General features: G+C 43.9%; 1 protein-coding gene across 1 annotated transcript in view; it reads right to left on the bottom strand.

The window, feature by feature from the left end:
• The window catches only part of HABP4 (hyaluronan binding protein 4), a 37268-nt gene extending 20857 nt beyond the window's left edge, over positions 1–16411 (bottom strand). Inside the window, exons 1-5 of the mRNA XM_079790703.1 lie at positions 15861–16411; positions 11430–11592; positions 5234–5395; positions 4969–5037; positions 1180–1263 (exon numbers count right to left, since the gene is read on the bottom strand). Of these exons, the coding sequence (XP_079646829.1) occupies positions 1180–1263; positions 4969–5037; positions 5234–5395; positions 11430–11592; positions 15861–16260 (878 nt within the window). The 5' untranslated portion in view covers positions 16261–16411. The remainder of the gene's footprint in view (positions 1–1179; positions 1264–4968; positions 5038–5233; positions 5396–11429; positions 11593–15860) is intronic.
• Between the last annotated feature and the right edge of the window lie 3578 nt (positions 16412–19989).

Here is a 19989-nt window from a genome sequence, read left to right as displayed (position 1 = left end):
CTCGACCCCCCAGTAGGGGGCGTGTAGGAGGTAGCCGATCAATAATTGTCTCATCACTGACATTTCTCTCTCTCTCTCCCTCTCCTTTCCTCTCTGAAATCAATAAAAATATATATTTTTAAAAAAGGATCAATAAAGTCAGATGCTCTGAGAGGTCAAGGACAACACAGACCAAAACATCCATCAGGCCTGGAGACGTGTGGGGACTGTTTCAGAGGGCAGCAGGACAGAGCCAGACCTGGAGTGAAATAAGAAGTAAAAAGGGAGAAAATGGAGAGAGAACACACACCCTGAGAAAGGTGGCTGACTGAGAATGTGGGACAAGAGAAGATTTAAAACAGAAGAAACTGAGCATGTTTAAAACGCTTGTTGGAAGACCAGAGTAGGGCGGCAGGAGGCGAGTAGACCTGAGGGGAGGAGCTAGTGAGTGTGAGGTTTTGGTGAAGTCAGCAGGAAACAGGCCCCAAAGCCCACGAGGTGGGAGGAGCCGTGGCGCCTCCCTTTCGCCACCTGGGATGGCGGCTAGAAGGCGCGCAGGAGGAGGCAGGTTTGCACTTTTGGGCGTGGGAGGGTGATGCCGCTCCATCTGATGGCTCCTAATTTCCCCAAGTTGTATATAGAAGACGAAAGAGCAGGTGTGGGCAAATGGGGGGCAGTGCCAGGGATCTGAGGAGATGCAAAGGATTAAAGCAGTCATTGTAGGGGGGAGACTCATTTCAGAATGCTGGCGACCAAGTGACCTGCAGTGCTCAGCCTGTGGGTGCAGGAGAGAAGGCGGATAGCCACAGCCATCCAGGAGGGGGATCCTGCTGGCCAGGGAGCTTAATGACTTGGCAAGAGTGCCTGAGAGGGAGCAGGGCCTCAGCTCCACGAAGAAAAGAGGAGGGAGAATGAAGGGACAAGAGAAGGGATCATGACAAGAGAGACGGTCACATACAGGCTGCGGATGGAAAAGAGGTTATGGACACAGGACAGACGACTCGAATTTAACCGATTCATTATCATTACTCACCATTCATTACATTCGCATTATTAATCAGTGCAATTACTTGTTAATACATTAAGTAGATCAACCTCTGTGACATGACAAAAGGCTGAGCTTCCTGCTCTATGAAGCATCCTTAGAAATCGGTAACAAAAAGCGCAATAACCCAATGGGAAAAAGAATTAAACACCTACTTGGCTGGAGACCCCTCCTCCAGGGGGTCCGGGGACTCCTCCACCACCGGGGGCTCCTCCATAGGCCCAGCTGGCTCCCCGTCACTGAAAGCAGCAAGAACCATCCCAGTCACACAAACTTGTTTACAGCAATGCTCTTAGATATTCGAGAGAGAGAGAAACATGTTATAATGCCCTTTTCTTACGTAGATATCCTTCAAGGAGTTACATGCACACACACAGGTAATCCACATTAAAAGACAAAATGCTCTCAATTAATAATCCATATAAATTATTTTCACAAATGTGAAAGGTACTTTGAGAAATAGAAGTTTCTATGAATGGTCTAAAATTATAACAGATTATAAAGGACCAGAAGAAATATTCAAAACTCTTCTGAACTTAGGAAATTCCCATTATTAATAGGGGCCATAAAACGACTTACAATAGATAAGAATATGCCATATCAAACTTTTAGAAAATGGTAAGAAAGTAAAAACATTCCACAGAAATAGTACGTTGGATTTCAAACTAGCTGGTAATAACTATTTGAATTTTAACATATATGACTTTAATTCTTCCTTTTTATGGTAACATTAATCCTATCTGAACATTACTTAAAAACAAATTAGTCCCAGCAAAGAAATTTCATTTTCAGGAAAATGCTAAAATTAGTAAATATTTTGAGTATATAATGTCAATATAATGGACATTACATATCCATTAGAAATATTTTACACTCTACGTACAGAACCCAGCTTCATAAAATAGGCTATTTTTTTCTAAAGTAAAGAAATTGAACTGTAAAACAGAATAGACTTTTTACACTAATTTTTGTTGTTAATCCTCACCCGAGGATATTTTTCCATTGATTTTGAGAGAGAGTGGAAGGGAGGGGGGAAACAGAGAGAGAGAAACATCAATGTGAGAGAGACACATAGATTGGTTGCCTCCCACAGGCTCCGACTGGGGCCAGGGCTCGAGCCTGCAACTGAGGTAGTATCCTTGACCGGAATCGAACATGGCACCCTTCAGTCTGCGGGCTGACGCTGTATCCACTGAGCAAAACTGGCTAGGGCTACACTAATATTTTTAATTTTCAAAACAAAGCTATTGTAATCAGCTTTTAAAATAACAACTCAGTTTTTCAATGCAAAATTAGAATGACTGATTTTTCCTTTTAAAAAAGGTCCTGAATCAAACGCACTTGTGCTGGAAGGACATCCATGTGCTCTGCGCGGCGGAGGCCCTGCACAAGGCGCTCTGCACCACAGCCTGACCCTGCGGGGTCACGGAGGTTTCAGCATCAGCAGCCGCAGTGCTGAATTACTCCAACTTTCTCTTAGTCTCTTGGCCACATAATAAACCAACGGGATAAAAACACAGGTGCACCGACAGTCACAGCTTTCAAAAATACATAAAACGGTTGATGTTTCTAACTCTCTCCCTCTCCATTCCTCTCTGAAATCAATAAAAAAATATATTTTAAAAATTCATAAAATGGCTACAAAGAAACGGGGAAGGAAAAAAGTAGAGGAATACAAAGAGACTTTGTAAAAACCTGTATTTCTAAAACTTGAGCAATTGATTTTAAAGAAAAAAAAAAATCACAGATCTCCCCCCTATGTTGACCTAAATTATTTTATGAATAAACATAAAATTAACATTGTATTTACAGGTCTTATAGAACCATATGACCACAACTACAAAACAATCAAGTGTCAATATCAGGCACAATTTGCTTTGGCAGATTTTGTTATTCTGTTTAATGTCAATCACCAATGCTGGATAAGTTAAGAGGAAAGTTGCAGCTCCAGCCAGGGCCAAGTCCACTTTGACTTCAGTTATTCCAACACAGACCATGCCCGCTTGCACACCTATGTTCCACAACACTATGCTGAACACATCAAAGCTTTGCTTCCCAGCTCAAATTCACTCACATAAATGAATGACACCAACAGATTTTAGCCAAATGTTCCTTGATTACTAAACTGTTCTGCTCTTCACAACAGACATTGGAAGGCAGCATTGCTGCAAATTGCATTATGGGTATCTATTTCAATTGGTAACAAAAAAATAATATCTGATATTATACTTTAAATTATGCTGATGGAGCAAATTCTATTTTTAGCACAGGTACTTTATGACAAACTGTTCTAAAAACTGTAACACTGGAAATGGCTCAGTCCGAATCGTCACCCCTACACTGAGCCGGCAGCATCGAGCCTGGCCAGCCAGGGACACATCACTTATAGGTTAGGCTTACCTCTCCTCTTTCCTCATTCACCAAAAGCAGTACATAACTCTACTATACTGCACAGTTTTCATGGCAAATCAAAATCTCAATTTAAGTAAACAATTAAAGTCTTAAGCTATGAAAAATCTCTCAATTAAAGATTATTACCACCTAAGAGCTTTGAGTTTAGAGCTCACAAACCAATCCAAAATGAGTGCCATAGGGCACCTTTGATCTTACATTGGACATGCCAGTCGCTAGGAGACATATGGTCATTTCTTAAATATCCAGGCATTTAAAATGCATTCTGAAGCACATGCAAATGTAGTGTTATGTGCTTGGGAGCATCAGCAAACAAGCAATTTCGTTTGGCTAAAATAAGATAAAATAAGAATATTTTAAAATTGAACTTACTGGGGTGACATTAGTTAATAAAATTATATAAGTTTCAGGGGTACAATTCTATAATACATATTCTGTATAACATATTGGGTGTTCACCACCCCAAGCCCAGTCTCCTTCTATCACCACTTATGCCCCCTTTTTCCCCTCCTACTTTGCCCCGCCCCCCCTTCCCTCTGGTAATCACCATACTGTTGTCTATGAGGTTTGTTTTTTTTTCCACTTAATCCCTTCACCTTTTTCACCCAGCCCTCCTACCCCCTCCCCTCTAACAGCTGTCAGTCTGTTCTCTGTATGAGTCTGTTTCTATTTTGTTTGTTGGTTTATTTTGTTCATTAGATGCCACATATAAGTGAAATCATACGGCACTTGTCTTTCTCTGACTGGCCTATTTCACTCAGCGTAATACTCTTCAGGTCCATCCATGCTGTTGCAAAGGGTAAGATTTCCTTTGTTGTTGTTTTTTACAGCCGAGTAGTATTCCATTGTGCAAATGTACCGCAGCTTTTTATCCATTCATCTACTGAGGGGCACTTGGGCTTTTCCAGATCTTAGCTATTCTAATAATGCTGCTATGAACATAGGGGTGCAAATATTCTTTCAAATCAGTGTTTCGGGTTTCTTTGGATAAATTCCCCGAAGTGGATTGCTGGGTCATAGGCAGTTCCATTGTTAATTTGTTGAGGTAACTCTATACTGCTTCCTAGTGGCCGCACCAGTCCGCATTCCTAGCAGCGGTGCAGAAAGGTTCCCTTTTCTCCACAGCCTAGCCAACACTTGTTGTTTGTCGATTTGCTGTGGTAGCCATTCTGACATGGGATTTCTCATGGCGGTTTTATTTTGATGATTAGTGACACTAAGCATCTTTTCACACATCTCTTGGCATCTGTATGTCCACTTTGGAGATGCATCTATTCAGGTCCTTTGCCCATTTTTAAATTGATTGTTTGTTTTCTTGGAGTTGAGTTTTGTAAGTTTTTAATAAATTGTAGCAAACCCATTTTTAAAAGTTATCTCACTAAACAAAATCCTAAAATCAACCTCTATTTAAGGGAACACAGTATAAAGACACTTGCAAACACAGCAGAGGACATAATTTTCATGAAAGGCAAACAAGGATGGAGATTTCCACTTAATTGTAGGTGCACAGAATGCACACATTTGCAGCGTACCTGGTATCTTTACTGGATCCCCAGGTGCGAACTCCACATCCACCCATGTTGTCTTCAGTTCTGATTGCTCTACAGAAAGAAATAATATTTCCTTAAACTGCAACCTGGTCTCTAGTCAATCTTCAATTCAGAGAAGTTGATAATAAGAGCTATCCCAGATCAGCTCTTTACTAATATAAAGTCAACTAAGTATTAACACATAACAGATTCACACTATGTACGACTAAGGTCTTAAAGTGAAAATAGCATTTATAAAGGAACTTACATTTTATCATTCCCACCGTATCGCTCAAATTCCCGTTTTCCTCTTTGGTCAAAACGATCAAAAGCTCTGTTCCCGGGACCACCTCGGCCTCTGCTCCGCAGGCCCCCTCTTGGGCCTCCACGTCCTCTCATGGGTCTGTCTCTATCAAACCTGTCAACTGGTCTAGGAAAACATGGTATAACACAAAGTGGTGGATTAAACAGCGAAGGCTTTTTTAAGAAAAAAAATATTCTAAAAGGCTATTATGGCTATAGTATATTGGAAAGAATGGTGGCCTGCACAATGAATAGTTAACTTTTACTGAACACATACTATCCCTGGTGTTGTTCTGAGCGCTTCACATACAGTCATTTAATTCGCACAAACAAATCTGTAATATACTACTATTGCCCACAGATGAGGAAACTGAGGCGCAGAGGAGGTAGGTAACTTGCCCAAGGTCATATGGCTACTAAGTGGGGAGCTGGTGAGAGCAGGTCCTAGGCAGGTCTTACACTAATCTGTAGAGGGGCACCCCCCTCTCTCTCTCTGGACCTGGTTTCCACATTTATAAAATGAGGTTAGGACCTGGCCGGTGTGGCTCAGTTTGTTGAGCATTGTTCCATGCACCAAAAGGTCACAGGTTCCATTTCTGATCAGGGTACATGCCGAGGTTGCTGGTTCGGTCCCCAGTCTGGGTGCGTGTGGGAGGCAACTAATTGATGGCTCTCTCTCTCTCTCTTTTTTTTTTTTTTAAATATATTTTATTGGTTTTTTTACAGAGAGGAAGGGAGAGGGATAGAGAATTAGAAACATTGGTGAGAGAGAAACATCAATCAGCTGCCTCCCGCACACTCCCTACTGGGGATGTGCCCGCAATCAAGGTACATGCCCTTGACCGGAATCGAACCTGGGACCTTTCAGTCCGCAGGCCGACGCTTTATCCACCAAGCCAAACCGGTTAGGGCTGATGGTTCTCTCTCAATTTGATGTTTCTCTCTCTCTGTCTCCTTCCCTCCTTCCCTCCTCCCCTCTCCCTTTCTTCCTCTCTCTAAAATCAATTAAAAAAACACACCCACAAACATATTTTTTTAAAATGAGGTTAGATAAACTAACTCTAAGATTCATTCCACTTCTAATACTAAATATTTAAGTTAAATTTGGAATGTTTGTATAATTTGAAAGATGGTTAAACTTCAAATTATGCCTCCTCCCAAGCACACAACCAGTCAGTGACATTTGGGGCTGAAACATCCTATGACGACCTGACTACTAACCCCATTCTCTACATAAACGTCTAAGAACAGCTAAAGACAACCTCTTGATGTTAAACCCAATAGTAACTTTTGTCTTTAAGCCATTTGACCCCTCTTCACCATGTGACACTGCCAACCACTAATTTTCCTCTGACCTTCCTGACTCCCCTTTCCCTATCTGTCCTTAAAAAATTATTTTTTAATAGGTAATACCCATACATGGTACAAAATTGACAAGGTGCTCCTCCTCCTGCTCCCCGGCCACTGCTACTCCTCAGAGGCAGGCGATCCGGGGTCACACAACGGGAAAAGCTCCGCACCTTGCCTTTCTCACCCACGTGTCCTGGTGCTCCGCACACGCTGCCTGCCGTGCTCTCCCGGATCCCCATTTGTCCTGAAGTGCTGGCACTCCCAACTTCCCGTCCCCTGCACGCCGTCCTCACCTCTATGCCTGTGCTACATGGCCCTCATTCATGTGACCCCAGGTCTCTCACACAGGTCTCTCTGATTCCAGGCCACAAAGCCAGGTTCTTCCTGGACACCCCCCTCTGCACATCCCCAGCCCTGCAGATGTGTGGCCAACAGTGACCCCTTGCTCCTCCTATGGTCCCTAACTCGCAACACAAGAGTGCCCAAGCCAGCTACGGGGCCCTTTCTCCACTCCTCCTTTTCCCTGCCACACCCACCGGACCCAGGCCTGACTGCCTGCCCACTTCCCACACCCAGCGCTGCCTCACTGCTGGTCACCATCACTCCATGAGGATTCGCTCTTCTCCACTAGACGCAAAGCTCCTGAAGGAAGACACATCTTTCTCATCACTAAACCCTAGTTAAATAAGACAGATTATATTTTTTAATTAGTCAAGGTTTTTAAAAACATCTAAAACTATAAGAAATTGCTTATTGAAATCTAATCGGGCATTATTAGTGGCTCCAATGCCAAGACGAGAGGTCTGTATCTATGGCTGAAAATGCTGCATTAAAATACTAGTAGTGTGGCTCAGTTGAGCATCATCCTGTACACCGAAAAGTCGAAAGGTCGCTAGTTCGGTTCCCGGTCAGGGCCCATATCCAGGTGGCAGGTTTGATCCCAGGTCGGGGTGCATGCGGGAGGCAACCGATTGGTGTTTCTCTCTCACATCGAAGTTTCTCTCTCCCCCTTCCTCCATCTCTCTCAAATCAATAAAAACATCTTAAAAGCTACTATCCAATCATGGGTAAAAAGATACAAAACTCCTGATTCTCCTTACTCAAAAAGATAAAGAAATAAAGAAGCATCAATCATTAACTTTATGCCAGACACTTACCATTCTAAATAAATGTTTAAGTTGGATTTTGTCTCCAATCTCCTCTGACCAAAACCAAATTTTTAAAAATATTTTTTTTATTGATTTCAGAGAGGGAGAGGGAGAGACATAAACATCAATGATGAGAGAGAATCATTGATCGGCTTCGTCCTGCACACCCCCTACTGGGGATCAAGCCTGAAACTCGGGCATGTGCCCTGATCAGAATTGAACCCAGGACCCTTCAGACCGCAGGCCAACACTCTATCCACTGAGCCAAACCGGCCAGGGCAAAACCAAATTTTTAAATAGAAATTATTGTTGTAAAATCTGATTCTATATTAAAGTACCTAAAGCAGAGTTCTAAAACAATGACCAAAGAAAAGTAAGTTCTTAATCAGGCCATAAAAGAAAAAAAGTATACCTAAAAATTGAGAGGAAATGAAGCAAAACAACATACAAGGAAAATAATGCCAACAGTCAAAATCAGGTCTAAATTTGCATCAAAGCCAATCAGATATGGACAAAATTACGAATTAATTTAAGCTATAATAGTGATTGAAACTGACCCTAAAAATAGACCTGTGTGTTCAGGTGTATTTTAAATCCTTAATCATTTTTTTCTCTACTCCGCAAGTTTACTCCTACCCCCAATTAAATATATTCTCAATTGCCTCTTTACTTTCCCCTTATTATAAATTGTATCTTCTTTGTCACAGGTTGGTGAGACTGAGGAATCCTGTATTCCACTTGGGAAGCTTTCTTACATACACACAAGCAGAAGGAAAAAACTTGGAGCCAAGCATTCCACTTTATATACCTGTCATCCACTCTTGTACAACAATCCTAATAACTAGACATGAGTATGTTTTACAGGTAAGGGAATGAAGTTTCTATATGGGGAATGGGGAGCTGATATTTAAGGGAACAGCTGGGGAAAGTGAAAAGGTTCTGGAGAAGGATGGCAGTGATGGTTACACAACAATGCGAATGGACTTAATGCCACTGAACTGTATATTTAAAAGTGGTTTAGCCCCAGCCAGGTGTGCAGTGGTTAGAGCATCAGCCTGCAGACCAAAGGGGCATGGGTTTGATTCCTGGTCAAGGGCACGTACCTCGGTTACAGGTTACAGGCCCTGGTCGGGACACTGTGGGAGGCAACCAATCAAAGCGTATCTCTCACGTCGGTGTTTCTCTTTCCCTCTCCCTCTCCCTCCCTTCTATCCTCTCTAAAAATCAATGGAAAAATATCTCTGGTGAGGATTAAAAATAAAAAGAAAGAAAATAGGCAAGGTGTTACAAGTAATCATCTCAGACAGTAAGATAGGTAGTTTAATTTTCTTTATAATTTTATACTAGTATGTTTTCCAAATTGTTTCAAGAAACTATAAATAATTTTTATTAAAGATCTTATGGACCTTTATTAATAGAAAGGTACCTTTAAAGAAACTAAGGAAAATATATTTTCTGATGGCACATGACGTAAAAAAAATTTCAAATTTCCTTGAAAGTAAAAAATTCCTACATATTCTTAATGTGATATGCTGAGAAGGGCACAAAACATCACTTCTGTGGTATTCCTGCCAAATAAGTTCATTCCATGAGGAAATAACAGACAAACTCAAATTCTGAGCTGTTCTACAAAACAAACAGCCTGTCCTTTTCCGAAAGTCAAATTCATAAAAGAGAAAGGGAGACTGAGGAGCCGTTCCAAATTGAAGACCAAATGCACTGCCCATTCCTGGACTGGACCCGGAATCAGACTTCTTTTTTCTTTTGCTAAAAGGATATCACTAAGACAACTGGGGAAATCGGAATAGTCTGTGGATTACACAATTCAGAGAATTCAACAGAATTGTACTGAAGCTACTAAGTTTGATAATTGTACCATGTTTTTAGTAAATACATTTAAAGTATTTAGGGATAAAGGGACATTCCTGCACCTTACTCTCATCTAAAATGACAAAAAGTTGTGTGTTATGTGTGTGTGACACAGAGAAACTATGAATGTCTAGGGCAGGCGTCCTCAAACTATGGCCCACGGGCCACATGCGGGTGTTTTTGCCGTTTTGTTTTTTTACTTCAAAATAAGATATGTGCAGTGTGCATAGGAATTTGTTCATAGTTGTTTTTTTTAAACTATAGTCTGGCCCTCCAACGGTCTGAGGGACAGTGAACTGGCCCCCTGTTTAAAAAGTTGGAGGACCCCTGGTGTAGGGGAAAAGAAAGAAAAGGAGGAAGAAGAATATAATAAAGCAAATGTGGTAAAATGTTAACATTTAAGGAATATGGATAATGGTGTATGGAAATTCTTTGTATAATTATTGCAACTTTTTGCAAATCTGAAATTATTTTTAAAGTAAAAAGAAAAATAAATCCCTCCATAACCCCATATCCCACCCTACCCTTACCCCTAGCCTTGCTTGCATGTATGATTTCATTTAATAGGCATCTTTCCATGTTATTATATAAAGACCTATCTTATCCTTTTTAAAGACTCATAGTTTTGCTACTAAAAAAAACCCTGGAAACATGAGTTTGTGCTTTTGAGCTATAATTTCCTTATTTCCACAGAATAAATTCCTGAAGTAAGAAAAAATACACAAATGCTTCCTAAAATAAGCAGCTGTGATTCAGAAGCTCTTTATAAGCATGCAGACTGACCATTACACAGCAAATTTGAAGCAATCACCAAAAAAGGGCAGAATTAAACCTTTTTCTAACCCCCACCTCCAACGTGGTGGCAGTGGTCGGCAAACTGCGGCTCAAGAGCCGAGGTTTGCCGCTCTGTTGACTAATGAGTTTGCCGACCACTGGGATAGGGGCTTAATCACAAGGAACGGCTCGAGAGCCGCAGTTTGCCGACCACTGTGGTGGCAGATACACCACTTCAATGTTTTGGACGTGTAACTGCTAGGGAACAGATCTGCAGAAGTCGCCATCTGCTCAGCTCTCTCGCACTGAGCTAGTCTGCTGGACTTCCTTGTTTTTTAGGCTTGTTTTAATGGATTCGAGTATAGTTTTACAAAGCTAAATTCTTTAGTTAAAACTTGTAAATGAGATTAGTAGTCAAGAAGTTGAAGGACTGCCCGGCTGGTATGGCTCAGTGGCCCATGAACCAGGAGGTCACGGTTCAATTCCAGTCAGAGTACATGCCGGGGTTGCAGGTTCGATCCCCAGGAGGGGGTGTGCAGGAGGCAGCCGATCAATGATTCTCTTTCATCATTGATGTTTTTATTTCTCTCCCTCTTCCTTACTCTCTGAAAGCAATTTAAAAAGCAAACAATAAAAACAAAAATAAAATAAATTCATCAATAGTCTAAAATAATACTAAATAAAAAACATAATTATATCTCTAGCCTAAACTTCAAAAAAAAAAAAAATTTGACCACTTGAACATACTCCTGTGCAGTATTTTTATGAGAGTGCTTTTCATAGTTAGCAATAAAGACTTCATTTTTTATCGTAAAATCATTTCCTGAACCAAGACTTAAGGTCATTTAGGAGGTAAAGGGAAGATCCTCCATGTGGCACCTAAGGTACTATGATTTGCTACTTAAACTGGCAAATTATTCCCGGGACTGGCAGCACGGAAAGGTCACCAAGGCTAGCAGTTCTCTGAAAACCGTTCTGGTTCCTAACCCCTCCTCGCCCAGATCTGTGTGCAGTACGTACTTTTCTCCTGGAACCTTCTCAGGTGTAAAGTCCGCCTGCCTCTCGGTCTCATAAGGGTGATGTTCCCTGTAGGATCTCCGCTCCGCTCTCTCCAGCGTCACCTCTGTCCCCCGGCTATCATTCCATCCCTGCTGCTCCCCTCTTCTAGGAGTTCGCTTCTGGCCTGCAAGCAAAAATCAAAGGGAGAGGTGAACACAGGTCTACAGCAGCACGTCATTCACAGGTGCTTTTACATTGAACTCTTCCAGAAACCAACATCACGGGAAATGGAGAAGTTTAGAGAAGGAAAGTTGCTGATATTACTACAGCCAGTACCAATTACTTTTTAATAAAAGTTTTAAGTTCCTATTGAATTACAGGCTTTCTCTTATGTCATGAAAAACATGATAAAGTTAAACAGACTACACCAACTAACTTGTAATTATAGGTATTGCACAGTGACTCTGTGATAGCTAGGGATATAGATAATTGCTAAATCAACGACCTTTCACAATAGCAGCTTTATTAAAACATGGCAGCTAAGCTACATCCAGAAACTTTTAGAATATCCTGTACTTTAAATTTTTTTTAGAATCCCAAGTATAGTTTATCATCAGCTACTAAGGTTTTTGTTTTTAAATACAGCTTATACCACTATTATCTTTTTTTTATTTAGAAACAGATTTTTCTGCTATTTCCTGGTATTTATAATCATACTTCTCAAATATGAGGCCAAACTTGTCTAGTCAAATCATACATGGGCCAGTTAGCACCCAAACGGGCATCTCTCATGCGTGGAGCCAGCACTCAGCTGGGGCAGGGACCCGGCCATTTTCCTCTCTCATCTCACCATACTCTACTCCCCTCCAGTTCGATGCTTTAACAATTTTAAGCAGTCTGTGTTTGATAAAGACACAGACTTATAATACCTGGTAAGTATGTTCTGAAGAATGTTTGTCACTTCAAAATCATCTTCTAAAAACGTTTATCTTTTCTTTGTATACATTTAAAAGGTCCCCATCTCAAACATTATTTATAATTTTATTACAGTACCTTTGACTTTTCTATAAATTACCCTTCAATTGGTTATATGGCTGTAAAAATATTAAATGTATTTGAATTAATGAGTCTTTTTTAAACAGCTGGTCTCCACTCCAAATTAGACAAACATGACTCTTAAGGAAGATGTTTACATGTATTTTTCCATTTTCCTACTTAATATTTTCTATCTGAATTTTATAATTTGGGCACATGTATTAACAAAGTTCCAATACTCTACAAATATTTCATTCTTTTTTTTTTTTTTTTTTTTTTTAAGGAGAGAGGTAGAGAGTTAGAAACATCGATGAGAAACATCCATCAGCTGCCTCCTGCACACCCCCTACTGAGGATGTGCCCGCAACCAAGGTACATGCCCTTGACCTTGACCGGAATCGAACCTGGGACCTTTCAGTCCGCAGGCTGATGCTCTATCCACTGAGCCAAACCGGTTTCGGCAATATTTCATTCTTTCTTCAAAACCCAAAACACAAAGACGCAATAGGGGTACAATTGCTTCCCCACAATTCAGTGCTGAAAGATTAAGACTGCAATTGAACCTAGTTGTTTTCTGTGCTGGATCAGCAGCTCCAAGTGGATAATGCAAACACTGAATTTCACTAGCCCTTTCCACTGAAAGGCTGGCACACGCAGTCTGTTCACTGATCTAACGCCAAGCCCACGAAGGGACAAAATACAATAAAATTCTCAATGAGATTTCTACAAAATAAAGTTGAACTTTGACTCAAAAGCAATCGTTCTGAAAGGCTAAGAAAAGTAAAGATGAAACAGCCCCTGAGGACTTCAAGAACAAACTTATTGAGCAAGGCTCACACAAGGGTCAACGTACAGTTGACTCTTGAACATCTAGGGTCAATTGAAAAATCCACATGTAAGTGGACCCAAGTTATTCAAGGGGTCATTGTATATTGCTAAATAGTGAAGGATACTAAAAACCTCAATGGGAAAATCTTACGATTTCCACATCCTTTTGAGATTAATAAATATTTCCATTATATGTCAAACATGTTTTGACTTTGTTTCTTGACTACACTAAGTATTCACTCACAATATTCTAACTAAATTAAATTTTTTGAGTGTTAGAAAAGAACAGTCCATATAAATTAGGGCTACAAAACTTTGAGAGAGTAGCTCTCTAACATCCATTACAGGCAAGCTTAGTACAATAACCGCGTAGACAGAAATTAATGAGCTGTTAGCTCCTGAAATAACACATACTTGAAAAAAGAACTAGAAAGACAAAATTTCCATTCCAACTACAAAATTAAAGAACTTTAATATAGTTCTCAAAACCCAGATCACCTGGATCATGAACAATTGACAGAAAAAAGTTATCAACACACTAGATTACAAGGCTAAGTGAAAGAAGCAGCCTGCAACCCAGTTTATATCGTTTAAATTTAGAAAAAATAAAATAAAAAATAGGCCCAGCTGCGGTGGCTCAGTGGTTGAGCTTTGACCTATGAACCAGGAGGTCAGGTGCAGCTGGATCCCCAGGGGGGAGCAAGCAGAAGGCAGCCGATCAATGATTCTCTCTCATCATTGATGTTTCTATCTCTCTCCCTCCCCTTTCCTCTCTGAAATCAATAAAAATATACTTTAAAAAATAAGAAAAGAGGAAATAATTTTGTGCATTAATGTATATAAATACGAGGTGCTGACAATTGGAAAAATAAAGGATTTCCACTTTACTTCATACATTTCTAACTTGTTTAAAATTTTATAACAAAAATGCATGGCATTTTTAATTTTGAAAGAGTTAAAAAGTGATTATGTTAGTAGCACTAAATGCAGTTTCACAGGATGAAATACCCATTTTCATTTGTTAAAAAATAAAGGGAGAGGAAAAGCTTAGTCTTTCTCTATTCTTTTATTACTATATTTGGCTAAATAAATTTGAGAAAAAAATAGAACTTAATACCAAATGTACATCATATCTCAAGTCTCACTCTATTTAAACACTCTCATGAACTTACTGGCCTACCAAGGGGTCTTGAAATAACTTTTTAAATAAATTCAACATCTGTATTATGGTGACTTATTTTCTGATTCTCAAGTGTTATCGCTGGACTGCACTTTTCACAGCTAAAGGTAAACATCACCTAGTTGCAGAAGTCAAAGCCCCAATACTTAAATCAGTTGTTTTCCCAGGGTTGGAATGCACAATTGAGTATTTTTGTAATTTTTCAATTACAGTTGACATTCAATATTATATTAGGTTCGGGTGCACGCACAGTGTGAGACATTTATGTAACTTACAAAGTGATCCCCCGCATGAGTCTACATACTTATTACAATATTATTGACCGTATTCTCCATGCTGAACTTTACATCCGTAACTATTCTGTAACTGCCATTTGTGGGGTGCACCATTTTTATCAAGCAGGGACCTAGCCGGTAGAGCCGAGCTGAACACACGGCTAACAGCGGCTGCAGTGGTGGAACTACACATCTTAACCTCACTCTCCCCTTGGGCAAACCTCAGGGCCCTGTTTTAGGACACCAGGAGCGCAGGGGTGCTCTCGGCAGGGGTGCTCTCGGCAGGGGTGCTCTCGCTGACTCCACCCCCGATGCAGGTCAGGTGAGACTCCGCCGCTCCAGCACCCTCCGCGGCCGGGACAGCGGGCGGGGAACTTGGAAGGGCCTCGTGGCCCAGGTGGCAGGAAGCAGCCGGAGGGAATGACAAGTTCCACATCCCGCCGCCACCACGCGCGGCTTTTAAAAATACCGCCGGCTGGATGCTGGAGGCTACGGTAAGGGGATGATGGGTCGAAGGCACAGAGCTCGGGAGGCGCCGGGAACCCCGCGCCACCCTCCGCATTCGCGGGCGCCGACGTCACAGCCTCCGCGGTCGCCCAGGCCTCCCTCCATCACAGAGGCCGTCCCGCCTCCCTCCGCGACTCCTCACGCACCCGGACTCTCGCCACGCCGCCCCCGCGCCGGGGCGCCTACCTCCCCCACGCTGCCTAAGCGGGGCTCCCCTCCAACCACGCCTCTCCCTTCGCTCCTGGCAGAGGGTGGGCTGGAGGAGGCCGGAGCCCCTGCGGCTCCGACCCCCGCGTTCACCCCGCACACCACCCCAGCGGCGTCCCTTCACTTCGCCCAACTTGTGAAGGCTCAGCTCCGGGTTCTGGGCCCCTACCCCAGGGTGCACCCCGCACCCCGCCCCACAGGGGACTGGGAAAGGCCAGAAGCGCGTGCCGGCGCCCGCCCCCTCCTCTTCCCCACCTGCTCTGCCTACAAGGGCCCTCAACTCCTCCCGCCGCCCCAAAGGTCCCCGCCCCTTCGGGGAGCAGGCTCCGGTGACCGCAGCCTCCTAGCGGGACGCCGGGCGGCTGAAGCGGGGTGACCGCCGTGACCCCTTCCTCCTCCCCCTCCCGCCACCGCGCTCACCCGGGGGCGTCCAGGTGCCCGGCGGGGCGCGCGTCCCGGGCGGCTGCGAGCCGCCCCCGGGGCTGTCCGGCTGCGGCGCGCCGGGGGCCGGGAGGCCCTTGCGATCCTTCTGGGACTCCCGCCGGCCGCCGCCCGCGCCGGGTCTGTGGCCCGAGGCCCCGGCCGGGCTCCTGCCGCCGCGGTGGCCGGCCCCGGCCGCCGCCGCCGCCGCCGCCTCGTCCCGCCTCTTGCGCTGCAGCTGCTGCTGGCGCCGGCGCTCGGCCTCGCGCAGGATGTCGAACGGGTCTGACTCGTCGTCCAGGAGCTGGTGGAAGCGGTTGGCCACGACGCAGCCGAAACTTTCCTGCATCGCGGCGCCCGCGGCGGCCGCGGCCACGGGGCTCCCCAGAGAGCCCTTCATGCCGCCGCGGCCCTGCGGGCCCGCCGGGGGCAGCCCACGCGAGCGAGTCTCAGCGAAGCCGGCGGCGAGGACCCATCACGCCCGTCGCTGCAGCCCTCCCAGCCCGGTGCCCTCCTTCCCCGCGCGGACCCCCGCGCAGCCCCCGACGCCCGCCTAGCCGCCGGCAGACAGCCAATCAGAGCGCTCGGACACGCCCCTTTTCCTAGCGGGCACGCCGGGAAGGCCAATCAGAGGCCGGCTTCTGTCACGTCCTGCGACCTCTATGCCCCACCCCTCGACTCACAGGGAGGGGCGGAGTCCAAGGGGCGGAGCTACTGGGAGGAGCGCGGAGTTTGTGGTCCAGGCCGGTCCGCCTGTGTGGGTGGGTCGAGACCATTTGTGTTCTCTCTGGGACTGGATTCACAACATTCATTATTGGCTACTCTTCTTTGAAGTTTGTATAGTCATTTACCCATTGAACACTTACTATGTGTTAGAGGTTTTGGCCAGCGATGAGGGCTGCGAAAGAATTCACAACTAAAAGAAGAGAGAGCCCAGCCGGCCTGCTCAGTGGTTGAGCATCCACCTATGAACCTGAAGGTCGCAGTTAGATTCCCAGTCAGGGCACATGCCCCGTTAAGGACTTGATCCCCAGTGTGGGGTGTGCAGGAGGCAGCGGATCAATGATTCTCTCTCATCATTGATGTTTCTCTCTCCTTCTCCCTTCCTCTCTGAAATCAATAAAATGTATTTTAAAAATAATAAAAGAAAATAGAAATGTAAAGAGAAAGTTTATTTTCCCCAAAGGGCAAGAGCTGTGCTAATCAATGCCAGGGCAAAGAACAAAAAAGCTGCCCTTCCTTTTAAAGCCTTGGGCAAGGAAGGCAGGGAGGGTTTCCGGCTGCTGCTGTTGCTTGGTGACATTGAGCAGACATCAGGGGAGTTGTCTTTGTTAGTTCTTTAGGAGTCAATCCCAGCAGATGTCCTAGGGAGGTGTCTTATGATTTTTCCTAAGTCTGTATAATATTCCTAGAGCAAAAGTTGCGAAGAGTTTAAAAGAGGCTTGTTTGGAGGAAAATGGGGAAAGGAACTTTCTACTAATTACTCCTGGGTTGTAAACCAGCAGGGAGAAGTGTATGCAAGAATGTAGCCTTGAAAGTAACTTGTCTTATAGTTTGAACAGAGGGAACGTTTGAACCAGAGGAGCTAACAATCCTGAGGTTTAATTACCAGGTGCTCCTCATAAGTCGTGGAAGGCTACAGCAAAGAAAAACAAAAGCCTTCTTTTTCCCCCCTCTCCTAACACTATGTGCCAGGCATTATGTTGTAGGAGATACTAACTCCGTGATTTATGGATCTCACAGTATATCAACAGGAAAGTGTCCCGAAGGAAAGGCACAGACTTCCCTAGGAGGTAGAAAAGGAACCTGAAGCTTCCCCTAGTAAGTGCTGATTAAGCTGCCATCTGCAGGATGACAAGGAGCAGAAGCAAGTGCAAGTGCAGAAGTCTTGAGGTGGGTCCGTGCACAGCCCAGGCACTCGCTCAAAAAAAACCAGTGACCTGGGTTGCAAAGAGTTGGGGGAGGGCCTTGTTTGGTCTGGCCATTATTCTAAGAGCAGTGAGAAGCAAGTGATAAACATGAGCATATCTTGAAAAGGCTACCCTGGCTACAACATGAAGGGCGTGGAGGGAGGTCAATCAAGCAGAAGATTGCTGCAGAGCTCCAGGAAAGAGCTGATGATGGCGACTTGGACTAGAACGATGGCAGTGGAGGTGAAGAGAGTAGTAGATTCAAGAGCTATTTTGCAGGTTTTATCAACAGGACTTGGTGAATCACTAGATATGGATGAGGAGGAGGAAGAGGAGGGGTGAGATGATGCCTGTTTTTCTGGTGCAGCTGGAATGGTGGTGCTGTTCACAAAGAATTAGAGCACTGGAAGAGAACACTGATGCGAATCCTGAGTTTACTCTTGAACATGCTGAGGTTTGGGGTTTTGTTTGTTTTTCTTGTGAGATATTCAACTGAGGCCTGGAATTCAAAGAACACCAAGCTCAGCCCTGGCTGGGTGGCTCAGTTGGTTGGAGCGTCATCCTGTACACCAAAAGATTTCAGGTTTGATTCCCCATCGGGGCACATACCTAGGTTGCAGGTTCCATCCCCTGTTGGGGCGCATATGGGAGGCAACCAATTGATGTTTCACTCTCACATCGATGTTTCTCTGTCTCTCTCCCTTCTGTTAGTGTTTTGGATGGTGACACAGGCTGTGAAAGAATTCACAACTAAAAGAAGAGGAAGTATATTTTACTTTCCAAGCAAGGAAAGGGCTGCTGCATCATTAGTCAATACAGGGCAAGAAACAAAGGGTGCCTTCCACTTTTAAACAGTAATGACTGCCCTAACCAGTTTGGCTCAGTGGATAGAGCATCAGCCTGTGGACTGAAGGGTCCCAGGTTCAATTCCAGTCAAGGGCATGTATCTTGGTTGTGGGTACATCCCCAGTAGGGAGTGTGCAGGAAGCATCTGACTGATGTTCCTAACTCTCTACCCTTCTCCCTTCCTCTCTGTAAAAAATTAATAAAAAATATATATTTTTAAAAAGAGTAATGACTGCTGTTGCTAGATGACAAGGAAGGGTGGTCTTTGTGTGGAAGTTGAGCAGATGCCAGAGGCTGTCTTGAAAAGTTACAGTTTGTTTGCTTTCCAGGAGACAGTCAGGCATACGTCCTAGGGAGTTGTCTTATCAGTATTTTTCTCAAGCCTGTAAAACATGCATAGAGCAAAAGTTATGAAGAGTTCAAAAGAGGCTTGTTTGAAGGGGCCGGGGAAGGAATTTTCTACTAACTTGAGACTCTGAGAATTATCTCTGTGTTGTGAAAACAGCAGGGAGGAAGGGATGCAAGAATGTAGCCTTGAGAGTAGCTTATCATATCTTGCAGTTTGAACGGAGGAGCTGTTTAAATCAGAGGAGATAACAATCTTGGGCTTTAATTATCAGGTGCTTGTCATAAATTGTGAAGACCACAGCAAAGAAAAAGAAAGGCCTTTTTCCTGTCCTCACACCTCCCCCCCTCTCTAAAATCAATTAAAAATATGTCCTTGGGTGAGGATTAAAACAAAAAAAGAACCAAAGAACAACCAGCTCAAAGAACTGGAACTCTTGCCCAGGGCCCCGTGCATACACTCTTGGCTGCCCATTGTTCCCTCTGATATTTCCCCAGAACCTGTATTTTGTTAGGGCATTAGATAGCTATATGCCCCAGGGGAAGCTGGGCCTTCTTTCAGCCTCAAAGTTGGTTAATCTCAAATCAGGCAGTGTACTTCCATTCCCTTGCCAAGGATTAGTGTAGGAATAGGCTTGTGATACAAATCTGGCAGAACAGACGGGAGGTGAATTCTTCTGGAGGATATCTGGGAGCTTTTTTCTTATACCTAAAAAGGGATTGGGAAGGGATCTGCCATCGTCCCACTTCTGTTCTTTGGTCCTGGTTACAGGAGGAGGACGTGATGCCTGGAGTTGCCATTTCTTATTATGACTATGAGGATTGCAGAGCAGAGGGATAGAGAAAACCTAGTTCCTTGATGTTGAGCTGCTGCCTTACCCGCTCAGGAACCTACCTACCTCAGACTTATTATTCCGTAAGGCAACAAACGCCATTATTGTTTAAGCCACTCTAGGTTGTGTTTGTTTCTTGGTCCAGAAGCATCCTGTTGGAGCTTCTTGCTCAGGAGCACCCTTGCCCGTTTTTAC

The sequence above is a fragment of the Cnephaeus nilssonii genome (genome assembly GCF_951640355.1).
Source record: "Cnephaeus nilssonii genome assembly, chromosome: 14".
Lineage (NCBI taxonomy): Eukaryota > Metazoa > Chordata > Mammalia > Chiroptera > Vespertilionidae > Cnephaeus > Cnephaeus nilssonii.
Note: the sequence above shows the minus strand (reverse complement) of the source record. Positions and strands in the feature narration are given on the sequence as shown.